The 14,039-nt window shown below is 40.7% G+C and overlaps 1 protein-coding gene across 1 annotated transcript; it reads right to left on the bottom strand.

Annotated features, from left to right (window-relative positions):
• Positions 1-279: 279 nt before the first annotated feature.
• LOC147336611 (uncharacterized) lies at positions 280-13,398 on the bottom strand. Its single transcript, XM_086286205.1, has 16 exons — positions 12,875-13,398; positions 12,061-12,181; positions 11,815-11,977; positions 11,503-11,695; positions 10,080-10,181; positions 9,129-9,200; positions 8,889-8,960; positions 7,640-7,735; positions 6,684-6,755; positions 6,414-6,515; positions 6,099-6,204; positions 4,339-4,409; positions 2,273-4,238; positions 1,816-1,974; positions 1,681-1,737; positions 280-1,251 (listed from the first exon to the last, which is right to left on the bottom strand). Exons 1-16 carry the CDS (start codon positions 12,911-12,913, stop codon positions 1,004-1,006), a joined length of 3,639 nt encoding a protein of 1,212 aa, XP_086142331.1. The 5' UTR covers positions 12,914-13,398; the 3' UTR covers positions 280-1,003.
• Positions 13,399-14,039: the final 641 nt, after the last annotated feature.

The raw sequence follows: 14,039 nt of genomic DNA, 5'->3' as shown, positions 1-14,039 counted from the left end.
CATCCTGGAGAGGGGGGCGGAGTCGGTGGGGTCTGGTGTTAGAGTGAATTGTTAAATGTTTGTCATTTTTATGTTTACCATTTGTACATTGTTTTAACTCTGATGAAAGAAATTCCACTGTCCTTCCCCCCAGATTCTCGAGGATCAAGGTGGGGGGCTGTAGTCTTTTATCACAGACACATCCTTGTGCTTCTTTTGATGTAACCTTCCTGCGTTTACGACCCTTTGGTCAGCAGGAGGTCTGACTGACACACACACACACACACACACACACACACGGGTCTATGTGGTATGGCGGGACTATACTACGTCAATCCGCCCGGTGGTGGTTTAAGTGGACTACCCTTTTGAAAGGACTTAGAGCCAAGGGAGCGAGGTTAAAGTGTTCGAAAAAATCTGAAAAAAATTTGGGTCACTTCAGACCTCATACACTCCCTATAGAAGTCTAGATACACTGATACACACCAACCAGACTCTATTGTGTTTTCTGGAGACATTGTCCACTTGACAACAATGTGTTTTATGAGGTCCAAAAAAAACAATATTGGGTCTTTAAAGGGACAATGATGTAATATGTAAATAGCTCATCATTACCATGAATACACATCTGACAGGACACAGGATTACTGGAACATCATTTTATTAGTGTTCTTGGATCTGAACATTAATTTTAACCATAAATAAAAAAAGAAATCTATGGACAAAAATGCCCACACTTCCCACAGAAATATAAAAATATAGAAAACAGAAAAATTAAAAACATTTAAAATGAATTTTAATAGTTTAAAGGTAAATATTAAGGGGAGAAAATATGCATTTATAATTTTTTATTTTAAATATAACCCGTCAAAAAAAACCCTAAATAAATTAAATGTAAAAATTATGAAATACAAACTACTTCTGTATTTAACAAGAACTTTTTTTTCTTTAAACAGAACATCAGTGTTAACAACAATTGGCAATCTGACCAAGATGTAAAACCACAGCTCTCTAAACAGTTATTTTAGTTCATTTTTTTCTGCCTTTTTGCAGTTAATCCTCTGTTTCTTACAAAATCTCTTATGTTTTGAACTGTTCTTCCTGCCAACACCGGATCTTCTACCAATTTGCAATGACTGCATTCATTTTTGGTGGCTAGTTTCCCTTCGTTTATGTGGTCTTTAAAATGCCTCATCACTGCAGCAACCTCAGCCTTGGACCACATGTTTTTGGGAGCTCTTCGGGAATTGTGGGATTGAGCAGCATTTTTCTCTGGAAGATATATAAAGTAGTAGTAGTTAAAACAAACAAAAAACCAAACAAAAAAAACAAAAAACATTTGGTGGTTAAAAGAATGGATGCTACCCTGTACTAACTTCTGAAATGTGTTGCTACCATCAATATCAAAACGAGCTAAAATTCTCTTTGAAAATTTATCAAATTTCTAAAATGAGACATTTAGTGTTCCGCTGTGAATAAAAGACTGAATAAAAAGTTGAATAAAAGTCTCTTGATGCATGCTCAATCATCCAGGTAAGTAAATCCCAAAACGTTGATTCTGTTAATCTGGACGTAGCGTTTTCAGTGGGAGAAACATTTTGTCACTCATCCAAGTGACTTTTTGCCACCACTCTGCAGTTTGCCATATGTTGCAAAGTGATGAAACAATAATAAGCTTAGAGAACCAACTGCACCCCTTACCTTCAGAGGGAGCAGCAGTCTCACTTGCTGCAGGCATTGTGAGTGGTCCTTCATCTGCTGATTACACAATTTGATTAAGTTTTAATATTTGTAACAAACATTTTATCCACAGAAACCAAGCTAGTGGTAACTTACCACAATCTACAGTGTCTTGGAGCTGCGCTGTGTTTGTGGAATCAGCTACTGCATGTACAGGCTCACTGGTGCCACACGCCAACATTGTGAGTGCTGTGTCATCATCATCTGATTCACTCTCACTGTCCTTTGTTTCAGCATCACTTAATGCAATTTCATCTGAGAAATTGTGGGAAAACCCCCCCAAAAAACCAAACACAAACCCCCCAAAAACCTCACATTAACAACGAGATATGACAAAATACAGAACAAATACTGGAAATTATAGTACATAGTTTTACTATTTAAGGCCACCACTCTGCAGTTTGCCAAATGTTGCAAAGTGATGAAACAATAGACTTCAAGAACCTTAAATCATGGACATTTAACAGAATGGTCTGTGCTTTTAGGTTTTAATTCGGTTGATAAAGCATAATATTCAACTACTGCCCTAATATTTGCTCCTTTCAATACAAACCTTCTATTTTGATCTCATCCAGTGATTTCCCCTGGATCTGGGAAAGTTGTCCTTTTTCCAGTGTTAAAAGCAGTTTGGAAATCTTGGCCAGCTGTGTTGTGGGAACTGGTAATCTGTAGAATTCGCGGTGAACGCGGATATCATGACCCAGGAAATCTGCAACCTGATCAAGTTCGTTGTTTTTCAAATTAAGGACTTGTGAGAGTGTGGCAACATGTTTTCTGAGCTGTGTCGATCTTAGATACTCAGGCTGCTTTGCTCCACACTGGTGTGCATGAACACGCAAGGAGTCCATTCCTCTGTAATGACTCATTGATCGGGGTCTTGCAAAGAGGTAGATATTAGTGGCACAAATACCACAGTCAGGCCTCCTACTAACCAGTAGTGACAGAGCATCCAGCATGCTTGGTGTTAGCAGAACTGGAACATTTCTGTCCCTTTTTCCCATTATTTCTATTCTACAGAAATAGTTACAGAGTCTCTGTTCCATTTCTGAGAGCCCCATGGCAACATCTGTGTGGAGTGCTGTTTTGTCTCTTTCAAGAAAACTTTTGAGGCGCATCTTTGAAACCTCTCCAGAACGTCTTCGGTTGAACACAATGATTTGTGAGAGTGTAACTTGTGCAAGTTGGGCATAATTCTGAGCTGTGGCTTTGTTCTCCAAGCTGCAAAAGGCACTTTCTGCAGATTTTTGAAGGTAGTGATGGAGAATCCGAACATCTTCTGTAAAGGGCAATGTTGATGGCTTGTTAAACTTTGCCTCACTCAATGTGTTCAAGGCACGGTGAGACACCATCTCAGACCATTTGGAGACATACAACTTCTTGAACGCATCAGTGGACTTGATTAGGGCTTCATCCTCTGTCATGAGGGCACGACAATGGATAATGTCAGACATTTTATGCAGTGTATGTCCCAGTTTCAGCGCAAGGCTTGGAGTTTTGTATGACAGTGTCTCTTCATCAAAACCTGAAACTTTCTTTACTGCTTGCACAACTCTCTGGAAATTAGCAGGCTTAATAGCTTCTTCCATGTTATGCACTGAGAATTCTGTGCGCAGACACAACAACAAACGTCCCGCTTCACGAAGCTTCTGTCGTATATAATCATACTTTGTAGGGTCTTGTCCATGTTTATTGTAGAGGGACTGGGCAAACTGAATAACAGTAAAGTCATTTCGCACAGCTGAGGCAATCTCATCTTGTTTCATAACAGCAAGAACCTTCCAGACTCCACTTGACACCTGCGGATAACACTGAGACTCCAGAGTTAAAGCCAGGCCGAGTACTTTGGTTCTTCCAGGTTCTTTATCCGTGTCATCTTTTGGTTTGTTAGGACATCTGCGGACATGTCTCCAAAGATCCTTGCGAACATACATCCCTTGACAATAAAAGCAATGAGCAAACTTTCCCTCTACTGCTTTAATCTTGGGTCTTCTCTTCACTTTCAGTGGTCCCACTCCACCATGCAAAACTGCAGCATTATGCTTAAAATTTCCCTTATTTCTCAATTTCTCTAACAGACTTTTACGCTCGTTTGAGTCTCTAGGCAGGGAAAATGCATGCACAACATCAGGAGCCGTTTTGTGCGTTTTCAGGTGGCGGGAAATTTTAGCTTGTGGTTTGCCACAAAAATAGCAGTAATTTCTTTTACTTAAAGTCATTTTTTCTGATTCAGTTTCGCAAAGCTCACTTTTATCTTGTGGCTTGTCCTTTGTCAAGTTGTGGATTAAATTCGTTGAATCTGATTGTTCATGCGCTTTGGAGATGTCATCTTGGCATAGCAGACCTTTTGATGTGCTTGGCAATAATGAGATGTCTTCATCTGAATCTTCATCATATGACTCTGAATCTGGCACATATTCTTCTTCTGATATGCTGTGGTTGCCATCATCATCGCTTGATATTTGATCCAGAACTGAATGTGGCAATCCATCCTCCCCTGAATATTCAGAAATTTCTTCTTTCTGGAATGTAAGAACAAAAGTTTTTTTAATTGATCAATACTTTAGACAGGTAAAAAATAAACTGAAAAAAAGTCAAGCCAAATATGAATGGGATACACACCTGTGTTGACTGGTGGCAATTCTGATTTGCCAATTTTGCAAGGCAAGATTTGTGCCAGACCCCTAAACAAACTGAAACACATTTTGATAGACTTAATTTAGCTTTGCAGTTCTATTTAAGTGAAGTAGTTTTTTGTCAAAGCATTGCAGTAATGTCAAATGCTGAAAAAACAAAAAAAAACAAAACTGTTCACATTAAGGATATTTTAATGACTACACATACACTGCTAATCCCCCTCCCCCCCCCAAAAAAGGACATCCCAGATGTGAATGAAGGAATTATTCTTATTAAATACTTTGTTCTTTAGGTAGTTGAGTGGCATGAAAGTGTGTAGTTGAATGTGTGTGGCCTCCAGATGCCTGTACGACTTCCCTACAATGCCTGGGCATGCTCGGGATGAGGTGGCGGATGGTCTCCTGAAGGATCTCCTCCAAGACCTGGACTAAAGCATCTGCCAACCCCTGGACAGTTTGTGGTGGATGGAGTGAGACATGATGTCCCAGATGTGCTCAATTGGATTCAGGTCTGGGGAACAGGCGGGCCAGTCCATAGCATCAATGCCTTTGTCATGGAGGAACTGCTGACATACTCCAGCCACATGAGGCCCAGTGTCGTCTCGCATTAGGTGGACCCCAGGGCCAAATGCACCAGCATGTGGTCTCACAAAGGGTCCGAGGACCTCATCTTGTTACCCAATGACAGTCAGGCTCTCTGGCAGGCACAGAAATGCCACCCCTCACCATTACTGACCCACTGCCAATATGATCATGCTGGAGGATGTTGCAGGCAGCAGAACATTCCCCACGGCATCTCCAGACTGTCACGTGCTCAGTTTGAACCTCCTTTCAGCTGTGAGGAGCATAGGGTGCCCGTGCTGAAGTTGCCAAACTTTGTGTTTTCTGGCAAATGCCAAACATCCTGCATGGTGTTGGACTGCAAGCTCAATCCCCACCTGTGGATGCTGGACCCTCAAGTCACCCTCATGAAGTCAGTTTCTGACCATTTGAGCAGACAGATGCACATTTGTGGCCTGTTTGAGGTCATTTTGCAGGGCTCCTCTTGTTCCTCCTTGCACAAAGGTGGAGGTAGCGGTCCTGCTGCTGGGTTGTTGCCCTCCTATGGCCTACTCCACATCCAGGTAGCACCTCCATGCTCTGGACACTACACTAACAGACACAGCAAACCTTCTTGCCACAGCTCACATTGATGTGCTACGCTAGATGAGCTGCACTACCTGAGCCCCTTGTGTGGGTTGTAGACTGTCTCATGCTACCACTAAAATGAAATCACCGCCAGCATTCAAAAGTGACCATAACATCAGCCAGAAAGCATAGGTGCTGAGAAGTGGTCTGTGGTCACCACCTGCAGAACCAGTCCTTTATTATGGTGAATTGACTATAATTTCCACTTGTTGTCTACTCTATTTGCAAAACAGCATGTGAAACTGGTTGTCAGTGTTACTTCCTAAGTGAACAGTTTGATTTCACAGAAGTGTGACTGACTTGGAGTAACATCGCATTGTTTAAGTGTTCCCTTTATTATTTTGAGCAGTTTATGTTATGGAATGGGGAATTGAGGACAATCCCAAGTATACCATTTTTACAAGGTCCTGCACCAATGAGGTAATACTGCATTTCTTTAATTAGACGTGACCACCCATTAATTAAAAAGGGAGCAGTGTTCATTTCAGCACGTCTTAACTTGTTGAACTCTATTAATGCTTTTTACTATACACTGTACCTATTCACTAAATGTCTCACCTTTGCACTTAAAGCCAAGCCACTTGAGGGAGGAAACCGGTCCCACACACTGAATGCACTTGTCCAAAGATGATATTGTTGTGCACACCAGACGATGATTGTGACACTGTTAGCAAAATATTGCAACATTTATTTGTTTTGGACAGTTGGAAAGGTGTGTTTTCAATTCAGTTGCAGATATCAACTAATAAACTTCGTCCATGTAAATCACATCACACCCAGGTGACTGCCAAACACACACACACACAGCATCCATAAAGAATGATGATAGATTAAATTATTAGTTCATTAAGTGGTACACTGGATTATATTTACCCTTTCAGGCTCTGGATGTTTCAGGTCCAGATCATTGTTTGGAAAGCTGTTTGGTTGCGGCTTTAGGCAGCTCACAGTCTTCTGAATCTGGCTGGTCTCAGTCTTCGTGTGTAACAGATAGAGAATGAAGACAAAAGAACAGTAATCTGACAGTTACTAAAAATGCATCACTCAAGAGGATGAATAGACCATTTCACTATTGGCAAATAGCGTAAGGTACACATCGTGCATGAGAAACATTCATTAAAATCTGTCCTAGGTCAATGTTACCTCTTCAAAATCTTGCACTGAAGAAGAATGCATGGCTTCTGAGCCTTGCTGAGGCATTTCTTCATCAAGATCCTGCAACAAAGAAAAGATGGCACAAAGATTAGACCAAGTGCTCTTCTTGCAACTGTACTGGGCAGTCCTGTGCTTCTGTCTTTAATTTGCATGTGTGTGTGTGTGTGTGTGTGTGGGGGGGGGGGGGGGGGGGGGGGGGGGCTTTCCACTCAAGAAATGTTTTCTTCTGAAAAAAATACTGGCTACAATAGTTAACAACTGATTCCTTTGCAATCATCCATCCTCTTCCACTTATCCTTATCAGGATTGTGGGGTAGCAGTTTTGGGGCCTATACCAGCTACCATAGGGCAGTACAACCTGGACAGATCACCAGTCTAACATGGAAGGACAAGCATTTGCATTCACACCAAAGGGCAGTTTTGAATCACCAGTTAACCTAACCCCATAAGCTACATCTTTGGACTGTGGGAAGAAGCCAGAGTACACAGCGAGAGAGCCCATGCACTACCAGCAGTAAAAAGTGCCTAAAACAAGTTAAGTTGTATAGTACTATCTATCTTAATGTTCAAGCCTGAGTTTCAAACCACATAGAAACAAAGCACATGTAGTCAGTTCTGCATGCTGTAGGTCAAACTGTCAAGAAATACGAGAAGACCCCTCCTAAAACCAGAGTGATGTCACCATGAATCAAACTTTGACAGAGTCTCCCAATAACAGTGTGGTCCTCCTAAGTCACATTTGGGTGGTTAACACACACACACACACACACTCAGATGTTATCCAGACTTGCACTTTGAAACAATGAAAAGGACCTACAAGCCACAGTCCATGTAAATCACATCACACCCAGGTGACTGCCAAACACACACACACACAGCATCCATAAAGAATGATGATAGATTAAATTATTAGTTCATTAAGTGGTACACTGGATTATATTTACCCTTTCAGGCTCTGGATGTTTCAGGTCCAGATCATTGTTTGGAAAGCTGTTTGGTTGCGGCTTTAGGCAGCTCACAGTCTTCTGAATCTGGCTGGTCTCAGTCTTCGTGTGTAACAGATAGAGAATGAAGACAAAAGAACAGTAATCTGACAGTTACTAAAAATGCATCACTCAAGAGGATGAATAGACCATTTCACTATCGGCAAATAGCGTAAGGTACACATCGTGCATGAGAAACATTCATTAAAATCTGTCCTAGGTCAATGTTACCTCTTCAAAATCTTGCTGAGGCATTTCTTCATCAAGATCCTGCAACAAAGAAAAGATGGCACAAAGTTTAGACCAAGTGCTCTTCTTGCAACTGTACTGGGCAGTCCTGTGCTTCTGTCTTTAATTTGCATGTGTGTGTGTGTGTGTGTGTGTGTGTGTGTGTGTGTGTGTGTGGGGGGGGGGGGGGGGGGGGGCTTTCCACTCAAGAAATGTTTTCTTCTGAAAAAAATACTGGCTACAATAGTTAACAACTGATTCCTTTGCAATCATCCATCCTCTTCCACTTATCCTTATCAGGATTGTGGGGTAGCAGTTTTGGGGCCTATACCAGCTACCATAGGGCAGTACAACCTGGACAGATCACCAGTCTAACATGGAAGGACAAGCATTTGCATTCACACCAAAGGGCAGTTTTGAATCACCAGTTAACCTAACCCCATAAGCTACATCTTTGGACTGTGGGAAGAAGCCAGAGTACACAGCCAGAGAGAGCCCATGCACTACCAGCAGTAAAAAGTGCCTAAAACAAGTTAAGTTGTATAGTACTATCTATCTTAATGTTCAAGCCTGAGTTTCAAAAAATTTCAACATAGAAACAAAGCACATGCAGTCAGCTCTGCATGCTGTAGGTCAAACTGTCAAGACATACGAGAAGACCCCTCCTAAAACCAGAGTGATGTCACCATGAAGCAAACTTTGACGGAGTCCCCCAATAACAGTGTGGTCCTCCTAAGTCACATTTGGGTGGTTAACACACACACACACACACACACACACACTCAGATGTTATCCAGACTTGCACTTTGAAACAATGAAAAGGACCTACAAGCCACGGTCCATGTAAATCACATCACACCCAGGTGACTGCCAAACACACACACACACAGCATCCATAAAGAATGATGATAGATTAATTAGTTCATTAAGTGGTACACTGGATTATATTTACCCTTTCAGGCTCTGGATGTTTCAGGTCCAGATCATTGTTTGGAAAGCTGTTTGGTTGCGGCTTTAGGCAGCTCACAGTCTTCTGAATCTGGCTGGTCTCAGTCTTCGTGTGTAACAGATAGAGAATGAAGACAAAAGAACAGTAATCTGACAGTTACTAAAAATGCATCACTCAAGAGGATGAATAGACCATTTCACTATCGGCAAATAGCGTAAGGTACACATCGTGCATGAGAAACATTCATTAAAATCTGTCCTAGGTCAATGTTACCTCTTCAAAATCTTGCACTGAAGAAGAATGCATGGCTTCTGAGCCTTGCTGAGGCATTTCTTCATCAAGATCCTGCAACAAAGAAAAGATGGCACAAAGATTAGACCAAGTGCTCTTCTTGCAACTGTACTGGGCAGTCCTGTGCTTCTGTCTTTAATTTGCATGTGTGTGTGTGTGTGTGTGGGGGGGGGGCTTTCCACTCAAGAAATGTTTTCTTCTGAAAAAAATACTGGCTACAATAATTAACAACTGATTCCTTTGCAATCATCCATCCTCTTCCACTTATCCTTATCAGGATTGTGGGGTAGCAGTTTTGGGGCCTATACCAGCTACCATAGGGCAGTACAACCTGGACAGATCGCCAGTCTAACATGGAAGGACAAGCATTTGCATTCACACCAAAGGGCAGTTTTGAATCACCAGTTAACCTAACCCCATAAGCTACATCTTTGGACTGTGGGAAGAAGCCAGAGTACACAGCCAGAGAGAGCCCATGCATTACAGCAGTAAAAAGTGCCTAAAACAAGTTAAGAAGTTGTATAGTACTATCTATCTTAATGTTCAAGCCTGAGTTTCAAAAAATTTCAACATAGAAACAAAGCACATGCAGTCAGCTCTGCATGCTGTAGGTCAAACTGTCAAGACATACGAGAAGACCCCTCCTAAAACCAGAGTGATGTCACCATGAAGCAAACTTTGACGGAGTCCCCCAATAACAGTGTGGTCCTCCTAAGTCACATTTGGGTGGTTAACACACACACACACACACACACACACACACACAGATGTTATCCAGACTTGCACTTTGAAACAATGAAAAGGACCTACAAGCCACGGTCCATGTAAATCACATCACACCCAGGTGACTGCCAAACACACACACACACAGCATCCATAAAGAATGATGATAGATTAATTAGTTCATTAAGTGGTACACTGGATTATATTTACCCTTTCAGGCTCTGGATGTTTCAGGTCCAGATCATTGTTTGGAAAGCTGTTTGGTTGCGGCTTTAGGCAGCTCACAGTCTTCTGAATCTGGCTGGTCTCCGTCTTCGTGTGTAACAGATAGAGAATGAATATACAGTGCATTTTTGAAGAGGCTTTTGAAACATTAAATAAACTGTATGAGAAAGATAAGTTTCAAGCTATTGTCTTTAAAATATTCACTGTCATGTATAGAGAATTTAAGGCCCTATGATTAAGAGACAAATAGTCAGTGTGATTTCTTTATTTTTTAAGCCATTGCTAAAGGAGTAAAACAATCACCTGTAGCAGCAACGAACTGTCACTAGGGCCCATTTATCTTCAAGGGACAAAATTTAAAATGAATCTAACTAAAGAGGCTACACAGCAAAATCTCCAGTGTTAAATTAACACTAGAGAGTGTCTATATGGGTCCACACAACACTGTTGAGTGTTGAATTAACACTTTTGACAGTGTTATATGTTTAAAAGTAACCTAGTCAGTTTTGAAGATTAACAAAGACTAACACTGAGCAGTGCTGATTTTCTAACACTGGAATATTTCTAACATTTTGAGTTATTTTCCAGTGTTAGAAAATCAGCACTGCTCAGTGTTAGCCATTGTTAATCTTCAAAACTGACTAGGTTACTTTTAAACATATAACACTGTCAAAAGTGTTAATTTAACACTCAACAGTGTTGTATTTAACACTCAGAGGTGTGGACCCTTATAGACACTCTCCAGTGTTAATTTAACACTGGAGATTTTGCTGTGTAGAATCACATTAAACATCAATCACTGTTAAAATTTAGAAACCGAAAGCCATTTTTTATTTCTGCATACCTGCTGATATTTTTTTAGTGCTTTTAGAGGGCTTTGATGTGGCAGCCATCACAATTGCCTGTTTTCCATTAGTACCTACCCCTGTTTTTCCAGTAGGTTATAGTACCATGTAGTTTTTCAGTAACTACTGCACCAAGGTTCCAAGTGATCCAAAGTGATCAGAAAATTTGACATAGACTGAATGCCACCAGGTGGCTGGTCAATGGTGTCACTCGATAAGTTATGAGTGCGCCTCCTTCGTGAAAATCCAAGCCATCATTTTTGAAACTCTGAAATGTTTGAAATAGCGACCAAAATTAACAGCGTGATCCCTGAATTGAACACTAAAGTATAGACTGAGCAGCAGGCATTTTGTCACCTTGACGTCCATGCTTGCTGTGGCATTTATATCACTGGATGCTCGGCTGCATTGCTATAGTTACCCCAGGCACAGTAGGTGATACTCAATTTCAGTGAAAAACTAGATGCCCTAAGTCACGTTAAGCCAATTTGAGTAGGTACAAATGTAAAAATGGCTTAGGGTATGCAATTTATCAGTTCCAAAAAGTACAATTGTAGAAATACCTTGCATCTCCAGAGCCAATCCGAGTCACCATAATTATAGTCTATTTCTTCGCCTGGACTTATGTCTCTGCTTGCAAATAAGCATAGATGGGGCTTTCCATTGATATTTAATATTTTCATCTTAGCACTTGGACTGATGTGGTTGTCGTTGACAAGTCTGCCTAATGACCCATCTTCTTGAGATGCATCCACACTGTGGGGTTAGGCAAAAAAGTATTAGCTTAACTAGTTAGTTAGGAAGCTTTTTTTTTTCATAAATCAAAAGCAATGTGTCATTTAATCTTAATCAAACTACACTGATATAATACGCACCACCAGAGTTTTCCATCAAACTTGAATTCAAACATGAACACCTTCAGGCTGTCATGATAAACTCTGTGTCTCCGCTCACATTCTTCTTTTGTTATGAGTTTACCTCTGTATTCCAAAAGAAAGTCTCCTTTTTGGAATGGAACAGTCGTGAAAATGCCCCGACCTGAATTGCAGAGGCATACCAAGTGAGTGACAAAAGACAAAGTGACAAACTCCAAATCTAATCCAAACTAAAGACCAACTTACCTTTGAAGGCATTTATGTAGTGGATATCAAGTCCCAGTTTGTCCCTTCCAGCAGAAACATGACAGACTGCATCCTCCCGTGGAGGAATGCGTCTCCTTCGCATGTTCTCCTGTACGATTGGCTGTATTACCAAAGCATATAAAGTATTACGATTATCGTCATCATTGTCATCATCATCAGTAGTAGCAGAACTAGCAGTAGTGTAGTTTACAGCATAAACACAGCTGACTTATTCATAGTGCTAATTTATGCCTTCTTTTAAAATGTTAAAGGCCTAGTACTCAAAATGGCGACATGTGACATTTCTGTAATGGCGACTGCAGAGAGTGATACAAGTACTGAGAAAGCTTAGGCATCAAAACTGTAAGAAGTTTTTTCTTCAGGCATATAAATAAATACACGACTAAATACACTTATACCCTTGCTTTTATTTTAGGGCTGTCAGCAGAATGACAGACATTGGACAAACTGCCCGAAATTAGCTAACAGCGACATCAGGGATTTTGACTCAGACTGCGCTGGTTTAATTGTTAATCGCGTTAGTCGCGATGTCGGCATTAACACGTTTAAGCCACAATAATGCTTTAACACCGAGTAAATCCTAACACGGGTTAGCCCGCTTTATCGCGTTGACGCGGTTAGTCGTCAGCCCTATTTTATTTACTCAATGACAAACGCTGGGGCCGTTTTACTTCTTCAAAGACTCACTAACAGTCCATAAAGCATAAATTAAACCAGTTTAATATAGGCCTGTGCACCTATAATTTCATATAGTATTAAAGTCATGGTGCATTTTACATTAAAAAAGGCTTACCTTTGTGTTTTTAATCCGTCTTCGTATTGCCGTCGACATACACTTGTTAAAGGGCACGCGCGCGAAAGTTGTGGCGCCGTTTCCTGTAGGTACCGCCTATATATATAGCCTACCAATCACAATGACTTCCGGCCGTGTGTATTGAAAATGTGTATTAAATTGCAGTACCTACACACATCCACTCTAACTCGAAACGTCGCTGTGCAATACACTGGAATACACAAAAATCAGGTGAGGGGTATAGGTGGACTTTTAAGAAAATCAGAAAATCTTTTAATTATAGTTTAATAAATGAATTTACACTACAGTTTAAGCAAATACAGGTCAAAAGATAAATAATGACCTCATAAGAAGTAGAAAAAATTATTATTTAGACACTTAAAAATGCATTTACAAGTCATGTTTTAGGGGGACACATGAATACACAGCAAAAAGTCGAAATGTCCCCGGAGCCCAGGTACAGCGCAGGTCAAATGTCAATCCATACCACATAGACGCACTCACACACACACACACACACACACACACACACACACACACACACACACACACACACACGTTTCTTGGGTTAGAGGGACAATTTCTGAAATTTTTGGCAAATCAGACTGGACATAGGGCTATGGGGACACCGGGTTCCAGAGGTGCTAGAGCTACAATATGCATATCAAAAATCATGAAAAAAAATCAGCAAACCTATACACAACTTAAAATGTAAACATTTTCTTTGCTCGACTGAGATATAAAAAAGGCTATTTTTTCAGACATTCTGGTGGTTTGTAGAGACTTTTCTGTAGCTCGGTCTATAAGGACAGTCTGGTGTACAAGGTCAGTGATGTCATCATACATATACACAAAGTATAGTCTGTTCTGAAGGGACACATGGTGTGTAAAGCCAGTCTACTGTACACACACACACACACTGATTAAATCTGGTTTAAAAGGACACATGGTGTGTAAAGCCAGTTCACTGTACATATACTCACACATGCACTAAGTATAACCTTCTTAGAAAAGAAGGTGTATTATAAGACTGTGACTGATACATCATTATAGTAAAATTGAATAAATTTGCTTAGGCTGCTGCCCCTGCGACCCGGCCTCGGATAAGCAGTTGAAGATGGATGGATGGATGAATAAATTAAAAAATAATAAAAAGACTATATTT

This window comes from Aulonocara sp. 'chitande type north' Nkhata Bay, linkage group LG3 (genome assembly GCF_057382095.1).
Source record: "Aulonocara sp. 'chitande type north' Nkhata Bay isolate Kocher_YH1m ecotype deep benthic linkage group LG3, A_spYH_male_GT1.1, whole genome shotgun sequence".
Taxonomy (NCBI): Eukaryota; Metazoa; Chordata; class Actinopteri; order Cichliformes; family Cichlidae; genus Aulonocara; species Aulonocara sp. 'chitande type north' Nkhata Bay.
This window is presented reverse-complemented; position numbering and strand designations above follow the sequence as displayed.